At 39.3% G+C, this 18,987-nt stretch overlaps 1 protein-coding gene and 1 pseudogene across 1 annotated transcript; both read left to right on the forward strand.

Moving 5' to 3' along the window:
• The first annotated feature begins 50 nt into the window (after positions 1–50).
• On the forward strand, positions 51–14,662 carry LOC147825776 (prostaglandin reductase 1-like). The gene is made up of 4 exons (XM_087184190.1): positions 51–247; positions 2,931–3,039; positions 6,789–6,907; positions 13,314–14,662. The coding sequence occupies exons 2-4, from the start codon at positions 2,967–2,969 to the stop codon at positions 13,422–13,424; spliced, it is 303 nt and encodes a 100-aa protein (XP_087040316.1). The 5' UTR covers positions 51–247; positions 2,931–2,966; the 3' UTR covers positions 13,425–14,662.
• Positions 3,046–6,782, forward strand: LOC147825777 (protein FAM162A pseudogene; annotated as a pseudogene).
• Positions 14,663–18,987: the final 4,325 nt, after the last annotated feature.

Below are 18,987 nucleotides of genomic sequence, written 5' to 3' on the forward strand. Positions count from 1 at the left end.
TTCGTGGGGATCCCGACCATACTTGAGTAAAAGAGTGCAGTTGGTTCATGTTCCTGGTTCCTTAATAGTTGCCATTTTTCTCCCTATTTAGGGCTGCAAAGTTGTTGGAACAGCAGGGACTGATGAAAAGGTTGCATATCTTAAACAAATTGGATTTGATGTTGCCTTTAACTACAAGACAGTAGATTCTTTGGAAGAAGCTTTGAAGAAAGCCTCCCCTGATGGTTATGATCGCTATTTTGATAATGTAAGTGTGAACTGGAGTTACCTGATTAATTGATGAAGTACCATATGAAAGAATGTATCTCTAAACTTCCTCTATAAAATATAGGAAGAAAGTACATATATATGCCTCTTTTATCTTTTTTTTAATCAGTACATGTTTGTAGTACATAATGTTTACATTCCCTGTGGGGAGTTGGTACACATACATAACACATTTTAATTACTTTTTAAAAATCCCCCTTCCTTCTCCTCCTTCCCCCTTCCTCCATCTCTTCATCTTGTTCCCATTTGAGAAAGCTCTATCTCCTTACTTCCTATTATCTATCTTTTATTTTGCTCTTTATTCATATTCTGGGTTTCGCTTGTAGGAGAAACCATGAGATATTTAGGCTTGTGTGTCTGATTTGTTTCACTTAACATTATGGGCTCAAGGGGCATCCATTTTCTTACAAACAATTCAAGTTTATCCTTCTTTATGACAGAGTAGTACCTCATGTTCTCACTCCAAAAGTGATCTTTTATGACTGAGTTCTAATGCTTAGCAAAATGTTTTCAAGGGCCATCCACACTGTAGCATCTATCAATACTGCCTTCCTTTTTATGGCTAAAAAATAGTCCATTATATGGATATACCAAATTTTAATTATCTCCACATAATTGATGGGCATCTGAGTTGTTTACACTTCTTGGCCATTGCATATTATGCTGCTGTGAACATTCATATACAAGTTTTTGTACAAACACGTTTTCATTAACCTTGGGTGTCCACCTATGAGTAGAATTGCTAGGGCACACTGTAACTTCATATTTAATCATTTTGAGGAACTGCCAATCTATTATGCAAAGTGGCTGCACTATCTTATATTTCCAATCTGTGAGGGTTACCATTTTTCCGTATCCTTACCAACACTTGTAATTGTCTGTTCTCTTCTTGTAGCCATCTTAGTGGGTTTGAAGTATTTCATTGTGGTTTTGATTTGCATTTCCCTATGGCTAATGATATTTGGGATCTTTTCATGTACATTTGTATATCTCCTTTGGAGAAATATGTGTTCAAATCCTTTGCCAATTTTCCAAGTGGGTTATTTCTAGGGTTGTAAGAGTTCTTCATGTGTCTGATAGAATTGATTTTCATTATTCACAGTTAGTTACATTCTGGAAAGTCACCAGGACCCCTAAACCACTGCTTCTAGGAGAACTGCATACAGATATGTACGTTGTTTTATTATACTCTTAAATCCTATAAACAACACTTCCTAGTATTTTCCATTTTCTTTATTTTACAAAAGAGAAAATGAGGTTCAGCGATGTTCAGTAACTTGCCTCTGGGTGCCCTACGTACTCCTCCCCTCAGACCTGGTGTTCATACCCATCCAGTGGTCCCCAGAGCCCGGGCTACTGGAACTACACTGCACTGCCCGCCCCGACTCTCCATCCTTTGGTTATCTGTACATGAGAGTTGAAAAAAAAAGCAGTGGATTACCTTCCTTGCTTAGTCAGCTGGGAACAGCTGTCTCTTTTCTGCTACTTTATGCATGTCTAGAAATGCCCAGAGAAATCTCTGTGAGTTTTGATCTTGGCATTATGAATAAAATGTAGCATGTATCCCAATTTACAAATGTAGAATCCACTGTTAATGAGGTTTCCAACTATTTTCTCCTATTCCACAAGTTTTCTTCACTTTTACGATGCTATCCTTTGAAGCACAAAAGTTCTAAAGTTTGATGAAGTCTAATTTATCTAGTTTTTCTTTCCTTTGGTTGCTGTGGGTTTTTGTGTCACATCTAAGAAGGCTTTGCCTTTCTGAAGCTCACCAAAATTTACTCCTGTGTGAGTTCTAAGAGTTTTGCAGATTTTTTTTTATTATATCCATGTCTATAATGTGCGTATAGTGGAGGAAGCAGTCCGATTCGATTCGATCATAAATGTTCATTTTTTGTACTCTCAATTCAGTTCCACTGATCTGTATTTCTAGTCTCACACTGACCTGATTAGTTTAGCATTGTAGTAAGTTTTGAATTTGGAATGTGAGTCTTCCAACATTGTTCCTCATACGTCTTTTCAATATTTTTCCATATGTTTGGATTATAGGAGAAGCAAACTATTGGACTTATCAGAGAACCAGAACATTTAGCAAATTAAAATTTGTTACTATATGTTCTTAGAGTCTAAAGGAAATGTCCATTTTTCTTTCTTTCTTTCTTTCTTTCTTTTTCTTTTTTTTTTTGTACCGGGCATCAAACTCGGAACCTTGTGCTTGCGAGGCAGGCGGTGGAAGCGCTGAGCTAAATCCCTGGCCCAGGAAATGTCCATTTTCAACTTCTCTTTCTAACTGTAATTTTCTGCACAGATGTGCTAATGTAATTAACTCTTTTTGTTCTGGTTTGGTTTGGTTTTGTGTGTGTGTTCTGGGAATCGCACCCAGGGCGTGCACATACAAATCAAGCACTCTACCTCTGAGCTACATCCTTAGCCCTTTTTAAAAGTTTTATTTGGAGACAAGGTTGTGCCGAGTTACTCAGGCTGGCCTTGACCTTGCGACCCTCTTGCGTCAACCTCCCGAATAGCTGAGCTTAGTAATTGCGTGGCAGCGTGACTGGCCCAATTAATTTTCTTGCTACTAAACATTGTGACTTTATGATTCTTGTAAATTTCATGTTTACATTATGTAAAGTGTTTGCTTGTTTGTTTCCCTGTCTGTTTAGGTAGGTGGCGATTTCTCAAACACCGTTATACCCCAGATGAAGGCGTTTGGAAGAATTGCTATCTGTGGGGCCATCTCCGTGTATAACCGCACTGGCCCACTTCCCCCAGGTAACAAGTTCATGCAAATGATCACGAATGCAGACAGACCGGGCAAGGGAAGATGCACCGACATGGGATAGGCCAGTGACTGTGAACATAAATGAAAGATTTCATCATATTCTGGATGAATAATAAAGAAATAGTATTTATGGGATTAGAAGTGTGATTTTATATATTTTATACTAAATCTGCTTAAGTTAGCTTTCAATACTGAAAGCAGGATGAACAAGTATGGAAGAAACATTTGCACTTATTAAAAGTTTTGATTACCTATTATTTTCTGTGAAGTCATATAAAGATAGCCAAGATTTGATTTAGAAAGAGAATGTCTGAGTTCTTCATATTAGTCTTACTGCTGAAGGTGCTGGATTGGGTGGAAAGTGTCTTGATGTGGGTGAAGGGAAAGGCAGTCTGCCACGTTTCCTCACAGTCTTAGACAGTGCTTCCTGGCGTGGCAAGATACCCTGGCCCGGTCAAGTTAACAGTTTCCACTAAAGAGAAAGGGGGTATGTATTTTACCTCCATCCTTGATTGTCCTTGTTTATTTGTCTGTGCCCTGCTGTGCCCTCCATATCCCACTTCTCCCCTCTCTTATACTGAAGTCATTCTTTTCTCTCCGCACTCACAGCAGTCCAAAAGCAGTGCCAACAGAGAACTGTATGCATTTCTCCCAGTCCTACGCCACATCTTGTACAGGCCTCAGTTTATGGATGGGAAGATGAACAACCTGAGACCCCTTGAATCCCATTAGCAGTAGACTCACAACAAAGACCCTTGTTCTGAATTCCTCAAATAAGGTCGTTCTCTGCCCTAATCATTTCATGCTGTTATAGAGTTACAGATTTACCTGTGGTCCCCAAAAGGGGGAAAGAAGAATAAAAAGAAATCTTTCAGACTATAATGAAGATCTAGGCAAAGATCGATCAATTGGTTACTCATTCTTGATCAGTGGGAATGATGTCTTACAGCCACACTAATTAGAAACAACCACATGGAGCTAGGTAGGGCTTAGAGTGGCATGGGCTGAGGAAAAAATAACTTGCAGATTCTCTCTTGAGTTATGAAAAAAAAATCAAAGTGTGAGCTTCTCCAAGAAGGAAACTCCAGATCCATTTGGCAATTTCATCGTTAGGAGACATTTTCTCCCTACGTTTTTCTGCTTGGTGCTAAGCTAGAATCACAGCGCATCATGTGCCAATCAGTTGAGCAGAGCTCCAAGATACATTTTCTTAGTCCCAGTCTAATGAGATATAGCCAAGTATTTTGGTTACAGGAACTTGATCTAGTCTTTTCAGCAATTACTACTTGGAAGTTCAGCTACTCAGAGAGGTCATGGGGATGTCAGGTGACCTTGTCCATTCCACTTTAACCAGAGGGAGTTCTGCCTTGCTTCTGATCTCCAGAAATTCTTACATATTCCATTACTAGGACACCTAGGAATCCAGTAATTATTTCCACCAATTTTACCACTATGTTTGGTGTTTTGCTCTCAGAAAAGAATATTCCCATCAGCAATACTATTTCCCTCTCTTCCAAGTTGAGCAAATAGGGTTTCAATCCTTAACTCAAAAAGAAATACTGTTGGTGTCTTCTGAAGAAGTATTTGAATGTGTCACTCATTATGCAGCAGTTTCTATTGGCTCAGGACAATGTTCTTGCTTAATGCTTCCTTCTTCAAAGTAAAGAGTGGGGACTGTACACTTGAGTGATGCCAGGTGTCTAGGATGCTGAGGATACTTTCCACAAGTTGTCTGGGCTCTTCTGGCTCTGATACTCGCTAGGCACCTTCACCTGACTTCTTGGAACCTGAAAGACTTTATGTAGGTGTTATTTTCTCACTTTCTGGTCACTCAAGATCCTTGGGTGGGGGGGCGGGGGAGCTGGCAGCCCGTATGACCTTTTCTGTCCCACGGAGAAATAGGCCCTTTCTTACAGGGTGACAGAACCGCATGCTCATTCTAGGCGGATGGTTCTCAAGGTGTGGGCCCAGGGCCCACAGTATCCCTGTCTCCTGGGAATTTGTTATAAATATGAATTTTGGGGGCCCTCTCCAGATGCATAACCTGAAATTGTAGGACGGCCCAGCAGTCTTTCTCCGTGAGCCCTCCACATGATTCTTCTACACACTAAACTGGAGATCCACTCTTCAGGCTGACTCTTGGTATTCTGCAATGGCAAGGACAGGGCAGGTGTGAGAGCTCATGGGTCTCCTGATCTATTGTCTCTCGCTAACTCTGAGGCTGGGGGTGGACACTGGTTCTTTGCATCTCCTTTAAGAACAGAACATCAAGAAATGCAGGGATGAGGTAGCACGAGGGTGCTGTGTTGTCTGCGAAGTGGCGGCCATGGGGAGCCTGCGCAGCTTTCGCCTGGTGGCAGGAAATTTTTTTAGGTTAGATGAAAACAGTGCTTCCTCATCACTAGGGTTTACCAGAAGCTCTGATTTGAAGAGACTGAATGGATTGTGCTCCAAACCACAGGAAAGTCCCAAGCTCCAACCAGCACTTTCAGCCACAAACCCGCGGTCTGGGAGAAGAAGATCCTGAGACGGTCAGGTCGCTTCAAGAGCCAGGACCAAATTCCATAGACTGTCTCGTTTGAGATGCTCGATTCTGTGAAGAACAAGGTGCCGATGGAGATGAGCTGCATAATGATTGCCCTGATGGTGCTGGGATGTATCGTGATAGTTATCGAGGGCAAGGAGGCTGCCAAAAGAAATGAGTCTTTAACAACCTTGAACTTAAAAAGAAAGCTCATCTGAGAGAGGAAGCAGCTCTGAAGGCCAAAACAGAGTAGCGGAAGTCTCCATGCCGGCCGGACTGTGAACATCCAGGAGTAATGCAACAACTGCCTGTGTTGAGAAGAGTGTGGTATGACGACCCACTTCCTAAATGTATGTCTTGCACAAGCTTATACCAGTTCCTCAAAGAGGTACAAATAAATTTTCTTGAAGAAAATTAAAAAAAAGAAGAAATGCAAGGAAGTCCTAGAATGCCTGGATTAAAATAGAAAGAGAAGCATGCTATGTACCAGGAATATCAGAGCAATCATTCTTCAGAAGTGCAGAAAACTATTAATACATCATCCCTGGGCCCTCTTTGTGTCCCGTAGCACTGTTTGGGAAGTTTTTGGTGGTTCTTACTTCCAGGATGTAAGAGATGAATGCTGCCTGACCCATACAAGGAATCTTAGTGTGCATTAGTTTCCTATTGCTGCTGTAACAAATTACCACAAACTTAGTGGCTACCACAACAGTCATTTATTCTCCTTCTTCGGGCAGTCAAAATTCTAAACTGGTCAGCAGGCCTGCCTGCCTTCTGGAAGCTCTAGAGGAGGATCTATTTCCTCACCTTTGGAACTTCTAGAAGCTGCCTGTATTCCTTGGCATGTAGTCCCTTTCTCCATCCTCAAAGCCAGCAGCATCCATCTTCATCCTACTTGTTATTCCTCTTGTCTACCCTTGCCAATCCCAGCTTCCATCATCGCTTATTTTTTCTTGGGTCTCTCTTGCCCTTACAAGAGTGCTTGTGATTACGTTGAGACGATCTGTCTAACCGAGAATAATCTCCCCATCTCAAAGTTCTTAATGTAATCACATTGGTAAAATCTTTTTTACAATGTAAGGTGAAATAGTCACAGATTTCCATTGTGGATGCTTTGGGGGCCATTATTCTGCTTTCCACACAGTGTTTGTTGTAAATCATGGCATGTTGACACCTCCATGGACCCTGTGAGCCAAATGTGCCCTCTGCTTTCAGGTCCAGACCCAGAAAGTATTATCTATAAGCAACTCCGCATGGAAGGGTTCCTGGTGTACAACTGGCAGGGAGAAGTCCGTGAAAAGGCTCTGAAAGATTTGAGGAAATGGGTTTTAGAGGTAAGCAGCTCCACAACTGCCCCATTCCACTGTATACTTGATCTCTTTGCTTTTGGTACTCAAAACCATTAGTCCGTCCGTTCTTCCCTCTGGTGTATCATCAGTTTCTCCATGCCTATTGAATCACTGCTTTTCAAATACAGACATTCTCACTTTTCTCATCTTAACATAGGAGAGGAAACAAAAAGAACCCTTTCTAAATTTCATCTCCACTGCACTTACAAGACCACTTCACTGATTTCCTCCTTTGTAGCAAAATACCTGGACATGTTATCTATACACATACATGCCGACTCTCTCCATTCTTTCTTGAACCCATGTATCAGGTTTTTGCACTGCTGCCATTGCATAAACACTGCTGTCTTCATGGTCACCAGTGTCTGTCACACAGGGAAATCCAGTAGTCTGTCTGTACTATCACTTGGTTATGGGGGAATATTTTAGAGAGTGATCGCTCTCCATTACTGTACTTTCTTCCTTTGGCTTCCTTAGCACTTGGTTTTCCTCACTAATTAATCTTCTGCCGACTTTTCTTCTGGCTTCTCTCCAAATTAATAATAGAGGACCTGAGGCATGGTCCTTGGACCTCTTTTCTTCCCTATCCACACTCTATTATCCCTTCATTAGCTCGTCCAAGCTCCTGGCTTTAAATACGAGCAGGATCCTGAGAGCCCCCCAATTTTTGTCTCCTTTGCAGTCCAGTCTGGTACCTGGATGCCTAATATACATCAAAAACTCCTTATGTTTTAATCCTTCCTGCTCAACCTGCTCTACACTCAGACTTCACTATCTCAGAGATAGCCGTTCTACTCGTCTACTGCTGAGTGCAAAACCTTTGAAGTCGTGAGGTTTGGGAGCTCTTGGGGAGCTAAGGTGGGAAGATTGTGAGTTAGATGCCACTGTGGGCTATGTGGAGAATCCAAGGCCATCTCAGACTATGTAGTGAGACCCTGTTTCAAAAGCAAAACAAAAACCTTGAATTGTCTTTGGTGTGTTTTCTCCCTCAGATCCATGTCCAACCTTTCAGTAGGTCCTGATGGCTCAATCCTCAATATATGTACAGAATCTGACCAGCTCTTGCATGTCCTCTGCTCCTACCGTGGCCCAGGCTACCACACCGCCTGTTCTGGACATGTGCAGTAACCTCTATCTTCTATGTGGTCTCCCACTTTTGCATGCCTACAGACAATTCCCATCTGGGTAGCCAGAGTGATCTTTTAACTGTCATTCTTATGTGCAAATCCCTGCAAGCCTTTCCACTTCAGTTAGCATAAATCCAAAGTGCTTTATTATAATAACCTACAAAGCTGTACACAGTCTGGCCCTTATTCCTCTTTGATTTCATTTCTTTAGTGTTCGTGCTTTTGCTTACTCTGATAGGTATCCCTCCGTGCCCCATGACTGCTTCCTTAAGTCTCTCCACGTTCTTCAAGTCCTTGCTGAAAAGCACCTGAGAATGAGGCAACTTTTAAAATTTTTTGCTGGGGATGGTGGTACACGCCTGTAATCCCAGCACTTGGGAAGCTGAGGCAGGACTGCTGCAAGTTCAAGGCCAGCCTGGGGTACAGAGTGACCTCAAGCCCAGGCTGAACTGCAGAATGACACTCTCTCAAAACACAAAGATAAACATTTTTCATTGACTTGATGCATAATATTTGTACACGCTTTTGAGTTACACTATGATTTTTGATATACAATGCATAATAATGCATATACAATGCATAATAGATGTATCAGGTTAATGGAGATATCCAGCACTTCTGTTATGCTTTCTTTGGTTGGAATACTATTCAAAATCTTCTCTCCTAGCTATTTTAAAATACGTATTTCAGAGTTAGTGGGACGTTGATAGAAAACTTTATAAACTTTTTTCACTTCAGTAAAGATTTGTCTTGCATCTTGCTGTCATTAAAGGCAGTTGATCCTAAAATTTCAGTCACTTAAATGTACCCACGAAACAAAAATATATAGTCTCCATTTTTCCCGGACTTTAATTTGCTCAATTATACCTCAGTGTTGTAGCAGCATTGTGTACCTGACACAGTGCTTTGATCTTTTCAGACCCTTGGTACTGACCTGAAGGAGATCTAAGAGTCCTTTCTCCTTTTGAGTTCGAATCACAGCCTTAATGTGGTCTTTCTTGCTTTATGTGCGTTTGCCTAATGTAAACGTGTTTTAATGCTTCTTGTTTGTATTGGGTAGCATGGGGATAAGATTTTAACTGGTTATTCTTGAATTGCTTCTACAATAAACCAATTTTATAATCTTTAAATTCATCAGCTTTTTACATTTGTGTTCTTTCCATTTAAGGCTTCTTAGATCTAGTTATGATTAATGGAGCACATTGATTTGAAGTTTCAGATCTTCCAAAGCACTATTTTGTAATAATTATTTTCTAAACATACTGCCTTAAAAAAAAAAGTAAGAAAGTGACTGTGATACAAATACTGTTCCTCTTCTAAGTATTCATATTAAATATGAAATATTAATATTAAATATGCTCTTGGAGCATAACAGACTGAAAAATAGCAGTAATTATATAAGCCAGAATTCATACCGATCAGTGTTGAAACTCAGTGCAAAAACAAAAGGCAGTATCCAGTGGTTAACAATTTCATAGGTTTTGTACATCTGAGAAATGAGTAGTCAGATGAATTTTTATCTTTGCATGTTTTTATAAGAATTGTGGATGTGCCTACCTCAACAGTCATTTCTTGTATCTGGAAAAATATTTTCCACATTTTAAATGTTTTATATTAGAGATTTCTTTAATGAACACTTGTCAAATATATATATATATATATATATATATATATATATATATATAGTACCAATGTTACTATTTTTTTGTTTTAGATGTAAGAGCATGCTCATGTTAGGTACTTACATAAATTGTTACGTTATTTTTTCTTATTTACTATCTTTTTGTTTGTTTCTGTGGTTCAAATATATTCTTTCTTGAAAGTAAAAAAAAAATACATATTTAATTGGATGTAACCATAGTATGCAGCAGAATATTAGAATGAATGGGGGAACTTTTAAAATGACCTTATTTTAAGTTCAAGTATCCCTTTATTTCTGATCTCGTCTTTTTATCCATAGCAATCCCATTTGTATGTATTGCCATCTCCCTTCCATGAGACTGTAACCTCCATGAAGACAACATTCATGCATTTTATTTTCTGATATAGCTGCAACAGCCAGAATAGGGTTTGAATCAATGTAAGCACAAAGGGGCTGAGGGAGGTAGCTTAGTGATATAGTACATGCTTAGCATGCTGAGGCTGTGGGTTTAGTACGTAACACCAAAAGAAAAGGAAATATATATATATATATATATATATATATATATATATATATATACTAGATAAAAGTTGTAGAAAGAATAAATAGTAGAGCAGCACATAAGTGAGCCATGGCTGTCCTAGGTCCTAGGTCACAAAAAGCTTTCTTATAGCTGTGCCTTTGGGTCCAGAAGAAGAACCTCTTTTATCATGAGCTGTGATCATTTTCCCCCCGTTACCATGTGGACTTTTAGTCAATAGAAATCTAAGGGCTCAAGGTGCATTATCCTAGTTTTGGAAAGGAAGTGTGATATGATACTTCCTAATTCCTGGCCCATGGTCATTTCCCAATTCCAAAAAATAGATTGCTCCTCTGGCAGCCATTGGAGCTTGGCAGTTTTCCCAGTGTAACACATGGAGTGCTGGGCTGGGCTCTCTAGAATCCTGAGAAGAGCTGAATTATTTTTAAATTCCTAGCGTGTTGCTTTTTTGCCCTCTATGACAGAATAGAATCTTGCTTTTCCATGATCACAGCTAACAACAAGAAACCCCCGTGCTGGTGAGCATGATGTCTATAATGCTTATTTCTAACAAAGTGAAGCTGATTAGCTTCTACTTTAAGTAACTAGTGAATTCTAGTCTTTTCCTTTCCCTCTCATCTTGATTTTGTAATATACATTGTATTTTAAAACAGTTTTACATACTACAGAGAGCTCTCTCTCATATTGTCTGCATTCTATACCATAAATTCCCCTATCATCAACATTTTCTATTACTATTTGTATTAATACAGTAGCTAGGGCTACTGTAACAAAGTTTAAAGCAACAGACTGGGTTCCTTAAAAGGCATTTATTTTCTGAAGGCTCTGGATGTTGGAAGTCTAACATGAAGGTGTCAACAGAATTCTTTCTTCCGAGTCCTTTCCCTGCATCTTTATTTAGTCTTCTATTATGTCTTAATCTCTTAAAAGAACACCAGTCCTATTGGCTTATGACCGACCCATGTGGCCTCACTGTATCTTTCTTTTCATTTTTTTTATTAGTACATGTTTGTAGTACATAATGATTACAGTCCTCACGGGGAGTTGGTACATGCACGTAACACATCTTCATTCTTTTTTTCATGCCCTTCTTCTACCCTCCCTGCCACGTGTCATCTCTTGGCAGCCTTCCCTTTTGAAAAAGATTTATCTCCCTACTTTCTGTTATCTATCTTTTATTTTGCTCTTTATTTTGGGTTTCTCATATAAGAGAAACTATGCAGTATTTAAACTCATGCACTTGATTCACTCAACATGACTCAAGGTGCATCGATTTTCTTATAAATGACTCAAGCTTATCCTTCTTTATGGCAGAATAGTACTCCATTGTTTATAAAGACCACATTTTCTTATCCATTCATCTGTTGATGGGCATATAGGCTGCTTCCAAGATTTAGCTGTCATGAACTATGTTGCTATAAACATGGGTATGCATGTACCACTGTAATATGATGTCTTTAACACTTTCAGGAAGATACCTAGAAATTGTTTCTTTAAAGGCCCTGTCTCCACACACAGTCACATTGTGAGGTACTGGGGTGAGGCCTTTAACATACGAATTGAGGAAGAAGGGCTTCACATTTCAGTCTACAATAGTATTCATTCTCTTTTAAACATTAAACTAGATTCTAGCTTTCCATTCTATTCAGATTCTATGCCTGTTCAAAACGTAGCAATGAGCTGAGGGTTTCAAGTCAAGGATTCAAGTCGCAGAGCTTCCCTGTTTTCTGAGTGCCTTAAAACAAATAATTTTCTTCCTAAGTTCATACCTGGTGTCAACCATCAGTAGAACACCTTGGAGAAAAAAAAGCTTCCAGTTATTTCCAGCCTGTCTCAACATAGACCCCTTAGGAGAATCTGAAAATGTAAATCAGCCCCACATAGCAGACTGTATCCCTGGGGGAAAAAAAATGAAAAATCTTCCTCCCTAAAGTAAATCCTTCCCTCCCTTGCTCCTAAATAAATGCTAAGCACAAATTGAAAGAACCTTGGGCCGGGGATTTAGCTCAGTGGTTCCGTCGCTTGCCTTGCAAGCGCAAGGACGGGAGTTCGATCCCTGGTACAAAAAAAAAAAAAAACAAAAACACGCACGCACAGAAAAAGAACCTTGGCCTGAGGGGGATACAAATTATTGGACTGCCATAATTATAGACACGTCCCGAAAAAGCTCTACCACTGCAGGCCCCAAATGGGAGTAAAGATTCTGCATTGTGTGACTACGAGAAGTGACTTTTGAAACAGACCATCTACCCAACACTCACATTTTAAAGGAGGAAAGGCATGTTTGGGTTCACAGCTTGTAGAGGTTTCAGTCCATCAGTCCAAGGCAGGGTGGCATGCCACAGGGGCATAGCAGAGGACAAACAGCACACGGCATGGCGGCAGGAAGCAGATAAAGCAAAAAGGGTAGAGGAAGAGAGAGATAGACCTAGGCCACACATCCCCCCTGTGACCCTCCTCCTCCAACCAGGCTTCACCTCTCAAATCACATTTAGCTATAAATTCCTGAGTGACTAGTCCATTGGTAATTATCACACCCCCGTGTTCCAGTCACCTCAACAAAGCCCACCTATGAACTTGTCAGACTTTAGCGGGGACATCCAGATATAAACCATAACATAGACAGTATCTGGCAATGATGTTCTGTTCTGTATCTACTTCCACCTTTTCGGAAATCATTGCATTAAACTTGTTATTAAACTTGTCTGGGCTGGGGACATAACTCAGTGGCACAGTGCCTGCCTGGCAAGTGAAGCATGAAGTCCTGAGCTCAATCCCTGGTACCAAAATAACCCACAAACTTTTCTATGCAATTTGCTTAGCAATTGCTTAATCATAGCCTGTGACATTTCTTCTTTCATACTGTGATCTGACACCTACCTGCTGTATACTTATGTGTACTTCGTAATCTGTTAATACACTATGTATGGAGATCCTGCCCCTCAAATTAACTTTCAGTTCACAGAAAACTTGCCTCCCTCATATGAACTGTTAAAAACAATAAATGATAAATTTGTGCTAGGATGAGAAGAGACAATTATTTGGAATATGAAATCAATGTTGGTTGTTGTTTTGATACAGGGCAAAATCCAGTATCATGAACACATTACCGAAGGATTTGAAAACATGCCGGCTGCATTTATGGGAATGCTGAAAGGTGATAATTTGGGGAAAACCATCGTGAAAGCATGAAAAAAAAGACATATGAATCATCATAGCATGATTTGGATGACTACATAAATTTTCACTCTTTGGTAAAAATGTATACTGTCCAAATAATCTGAGGTATACTAACTGTAATGATCTACTGAATAAACTACATTAAAGTGGTCTGTAATCAGTGACAAGTAATACTAATTTCATAGATAACAACAGCCAGTCACCTTTTCTATCTACTGCTTTTTCTAGTTTTCAGTGGCAAATAATGGCCTTGGGGTCTGTATCAGTCAGTTTTCCATTACTGTGACAAAATACTTGAGATACTCAAGTTATAAGGAGGGAAGATCTATTTTGGCTGTTTTGTAGGTTTCAGTCTATGAGCTGTAGGCCCCATTCCTTTGGTCCTGAGGTGACAGGAACAACCGGTGGAGGAAGCAGCATACCTCATGGCAATTGAAAAACAAAGGAGACAGAAAAATGGTGGGGCCGGGGATTTAGCTCAGTGGTTCTGGCGCCTACCTTGCAAGCGTAAGGTCCCAAGTTCTATGCCTGGTACGCCCAAAAAGGAAAGATGCTGTGGTCCCAATGTTGCCAGTAAGGGCACACCCCTAATATTCTAATGTCCTCCCACTAGACCCAAACTTCTAAAGACTCCACCGCTCCTCAGCAGCACCAGAGGCTCATGACCATACCTTTTAAAACAGAAGCGTTGGTGATGGGGCACTCACTCAAACCACAGCAGAGTTCAAATGTTTAATATCTCTGTGACCTTGGATTTCCAATTTTTCATCTGATCCCTCGTACCAAAAAATAACAAATAAGTAAAATAAAAATAAAGATAAAGACTATTTCCTATCCTCCATTGCAATTAGGTTAGGGCCAATGTGACTGATTTCTGGCCAGTGGAAGAAAGAATTCTAAGGCAGGGGGCCTCAAAGTTTCTTGGTAAAGGCATCCTTAGGACTTCAATCATTTTTTCATAGTGCCTGAGGCCAAAAGATATAGCTAACAGTTCCATTTGCTAGTTACTGTAGTTCCAAACATAGTAGTCATAGTTTATGTTGCATCTGTCACTGTGTTATCTTCAAAATATTCAAATGTCCTAGGGAGCTCTCTGCACTGTCCTAGAATATTTTGGCACCCAGTTGGGACTTCTCCAAGCTGTTTCTAGGCCAATGTTTGTGTCTGACCTTGGAGGTTGCATATTCTAAACAGCATGGCTACAAAATGTTGGAAGACTGCCTGGGAATAAAGTTTTATTGAGTTAACCAGTTGAGACCTGTTGGCTTTTCTGTGGATAGCATTGCCTTCTCTAACTCTCTACTGTCCAATATAGCTATGAATAACTGGGAATGCAAATATGCCACATTCCAAAAATTTTTTAAACAGGCAGAGTGAAGCATTTTTTCATTAAACACTACTTTATTGTTTTAACAAAACTACAATTCACTTTAACCATTGCATTGCAGAGGGCACTGTTGTACTGTAACTTATACAGGAACGTGCATTATTTGTAGTGTCACATGTAAACACACTACCAATCTAGTCAGTTTCAAAGAGTGATTCGGGTATTTTTTTATTCATGGATGAAATATCATGATAGGTCTACTTGGATATATTATGCAACTAGCACAAGAGTATACCTAAGCAGACAGCAAAGTTACAGTGTTACATAAATCATAATCATAAATTGATATTTATTGCTTCAGTTATTTTCGAGTCAAAATTTTGGAAAATGTTAAAAATGTAAGCAAATGCATAATACTGAAGCAGAATTTGGTAAAGACAGAGAAGCTCATATTTATAACCAGTCGAGAAAAAAGGGAATAGAAGAGTATAGTGGATGTTCAACGATAAATGATAATTGTAATTTACAGCAGGAAACAAAACCACTGTTTAATTCCAGTGTGAAAGACAATAACTGAGACAAGATTTAAGATTTACAGAAATTTTCAACAGCTTAATCAAAAACAGAATCCACCAAATTAGTCATATAGAATTTCTAACAAAACTTTTTAAACAAATTTTAACAGGACCTGAGTATGTAAACTTAGCCAGCTATAAAACACCTTGGTTGTTACACATACATACACACACACACAAATGCACACACACAATCTCAGACAGATTGAAAAGAAATAATCACGTTAGATTTCATAATTTCATAATTGTGAGAAAATGACATCTGAAAGCTCACTGAAACAAATATTTAAATACCAATAAACTATTCTGCTCAGAGAAGGTGAGCCGGTCCCAGCACCCAGAAGGAAGCTCCCTGCCTCCATCCCAGGCTCCTAGGGCAGAGAAGGTGAGCCGGTCCCAGAACCCGGAAGGAAGCTCCCCCGCTGCCATCCCAGGCTCCTAGGGCAGAGAAGGTGAGCCGGCCCCAGAACCTGGAAGGAAGCTCCCTGCCTCCATCCCAGGCTCCTAGGGCAGAGAAGGTGAGCCGGTCCCATCACCCGGAAGGAAGCTCCCCCGTCTCCATCCCAAGCTCCTAGGGCAGAGAAGGTGAACTGCGTGGGATCCAGAAGCACACACACACACCCCCCGTGGAAATGAGAAAACACATAAACAAGCCTCAAAAACAGACTTCCAGATCACCTACAGCAACCCCAAAGGGAAACGAGTTGGAACACTCTGATAACCACCTGGACTCTCTGAACTGGCAACAAAAGAGGATCTGGGAAAAAAGAAATCAGTAATAATTACTCAGATAACAGCAAAGATTTTGCTCATGGTGCAAGACATGATTAATAAATCTAGAGAGGACACAGATTAAAAAAATAGAGGATCTGAGGAACATGATGGCATCCCAACATAAGAATCAAATGGAATCCATAAAACATACAAACAGATTTCCAAGAGATTAAAAACTCCATCGAAAGTCTGCTCAGCAGAATGAACCAATGTGAGGATAGAATTTCACATATAGAAGATAAGATTGCAATTAGTGAGGAAGAAAAGAAAAATTGCTTTCAAATTGTAAGGGAACATGAGAAATCAATCCAGCAGCTGCTAGACAATGCAAAGGAGACTAACATAAGACTGATTGGAGTCAGTGAAGAAAGAGGAGCGAATGCAGATGACATAAAAAAACTGTTCACAGAAGGGATGGCAGAAAACTTCCCAAGGAGGGGAAAAGAACTTGACATACAGATAAGTGAGGCATATAGGACTCCAGGTAGCCTTGATCAAAAAAAGTCTACACATAGGCACACAATAGGATTCCAGAAATCCAACAGAAGAACAAAATTCTACAAGCAGTGAGAGAAAAGAAACAAATCACATACAAAGGAAAGCCCATCAGAATCACAGCAGACTTCTCAATGCAAACCCTCAAGGCAAGAAGAGCTTGGAGTGATGTATTTCAAGCCCTAAAGGAAAACAGCCTCCAACCCAGATTGATGTACCCTGCAAAACTGTCTTTCAAAATTGATGGAGAAATAAGATACTTTCATGGTAAAGAGCACCTCAGGAACTTCATGAATACCAAACCGGCACTCCAAAAAATTTTAGACAGTACCCTAGTAGAAAACGCAATGAGGATCACAACCCCAGGAAACCCCTTCAGAATGAATCCAGTGGGCGTGATAAATTAAACGCAAAGGGGGAGAATCCAACAAAAAGAAAAAGTCATGACAAGGCTTTTAAAACTTTTAATTTCATCTCCCTAATGAGTGCATAATTCAATCTTATTATTGTACTGATTAGTATTTTCCTGATTCTAGAGTTGCACACCATTCCTTGTGCTCTACTGGCTATTTATCGCCTTCTTATGTCTACGTTTTAATTGGGTTGTCTATTAATGAGCTCTAAGAATTCTTTGTATATTCTGGTCATAGGTTATATGCATTGTAAATATGGTCTGTTTAAGGACTACTTTTCATTGTAATGATGTCATTTAAAGTTCTAACTTTTGATGGAATCTCATTTATCAATTTTTTCTTTTATACATCATGCTTTTTGTATCCTAGGTAGTTCTTGCCTACCTTGAATTCATAAATATTTTTCCTTATGATTTCTTCTTAAAGTTTTATACTTTTAGGCTTTCTTATTTAGGTTCATAGATCCCTTCAAGTTATTTTCATGTATGGAAGTAAAGGGTTGAGGTTAACTTTTGTATATACGGATACCAGGTGTTCTCGTGCCATTTGCTGAAAACACTATCTCTTCTTCGGCTCTTGAATTGAGTTTATATTCTATAAAATGCTAATGTTAAATACTCTTTCAAAACTCAGTGGGCCATGTATGTGTGGTTCTATTTCTAGATTCTCTGTTTTATTCCAATGATCTATATGTCTTTCCTTACACCAGCACTGCTTTGAGTACTGTAGCTTTAGAAGAAGTCTTAAAATTACTAGGTACCAAATGTCTTACGACACTGTTTTTGGTTTTGCTTTTGTTTTTGTTTTTAACTTTTCTAGGTCCTTTGTACTCCTACATAACTTTTAAATTTCAATATCCAATTCGTTTATAGCAATTATACACAGACCTGAATTTTTATATATACCTTGTGTTTTCTACTCCTGCTAAATTCAAGTACAAGTTCCAGGGGCTCCTAGAGATTTCTTAGTATTTTCTCTGTAGATGATCATTTCATCTACATATAAAGATTTTGCTTCTGCCGTGCCAATCTTATCCTAGTTGTGTCATTTTATTGCCAGACTATTTTGGTGGGGACTAGGTTTCAAAGTTTAATGGACAGATAAAGAGTAAGCATATCTGCCCTTGTTCCCCAACTTAAGGAGAAAGCATTGTATCTTCTCCATTGATATAAGGCATTCTCACTGGAAGTATGGAGTACATGTCTTTACTCTGTTGAGAAGATTCTGTTCTACTTCTAGTCTCCTGATAGCTTTTACCATGAACAGCTGTAGAATTTAGTCCAATACTTTTTCTCCAACTAGTGACAGGATCATATGGCTTTTTCCTTTCCTCTGTATAAATGATGACTTTTGGGGGGGGCGGTGGATCTTCCAATGCTGAACCAACACTGCCATCCCTATAACAAAACCACTTTCTACATACTGCCAGATCTGACTTCCAATAGTTTGTTTTGTTAAACAAGTTTCTATCTATGTTCATACTTTTTTCTTCTATTATCTTTATCCAGTTTTAGGATTAGCACAACGTTGAGTTCCTAAAATGAGGGGAGAAGTCTTCCTTCTTTTCTCTGCTTTAATTGTTTAATTTATCAGTTAAAATGTTTATGAGCCTGCTGTTGTCATATAGGTAGGTTTTCAAGCTAGGAATATACTTTCTTTAATAGGTGCTACTCAAATTTTATATTTAATTTTTCAAATATTTTTCTTTAGTTTTAGGTAAATCGTGTGATGTAAGACACTGCCCAAGAAAATCTTTGGATATGTTTCTTCTCAAAGAACACCTAGGTTTATGAAATGTCAACTGCCTAAACTCAAACTGGTGACAGATACTTTTTGACAATTTTCCATCTTTCAGAGAATTTCAGCTAGAGATGAAGATCAGTTTCTCTCATGAAGATGCAATTTTACCCATGTAAGCCAAGAAAGATCGGGCATATCAGAATTTTAAAGCAAAAGTAACTTTTCCTTCATTGCTTTATTGAAATGTACAA

This window comes from Heterocephalus glaber, unplaced genomic scaffold, assembly GCF_053883595.1.
Source record: "Heterocephalus glaber isolate CG9 unplaced genomic scaffold, H.glaber_assembly_v1.0 deba00001481, whole genome shotgun sequence".
Taxonomy (NCBI): Eukaryota; Metazoa; Chordata; class Mammalia; order Rodentia; family Bathyergidae; genus Heterocephalus; species Heterocephalus glaber.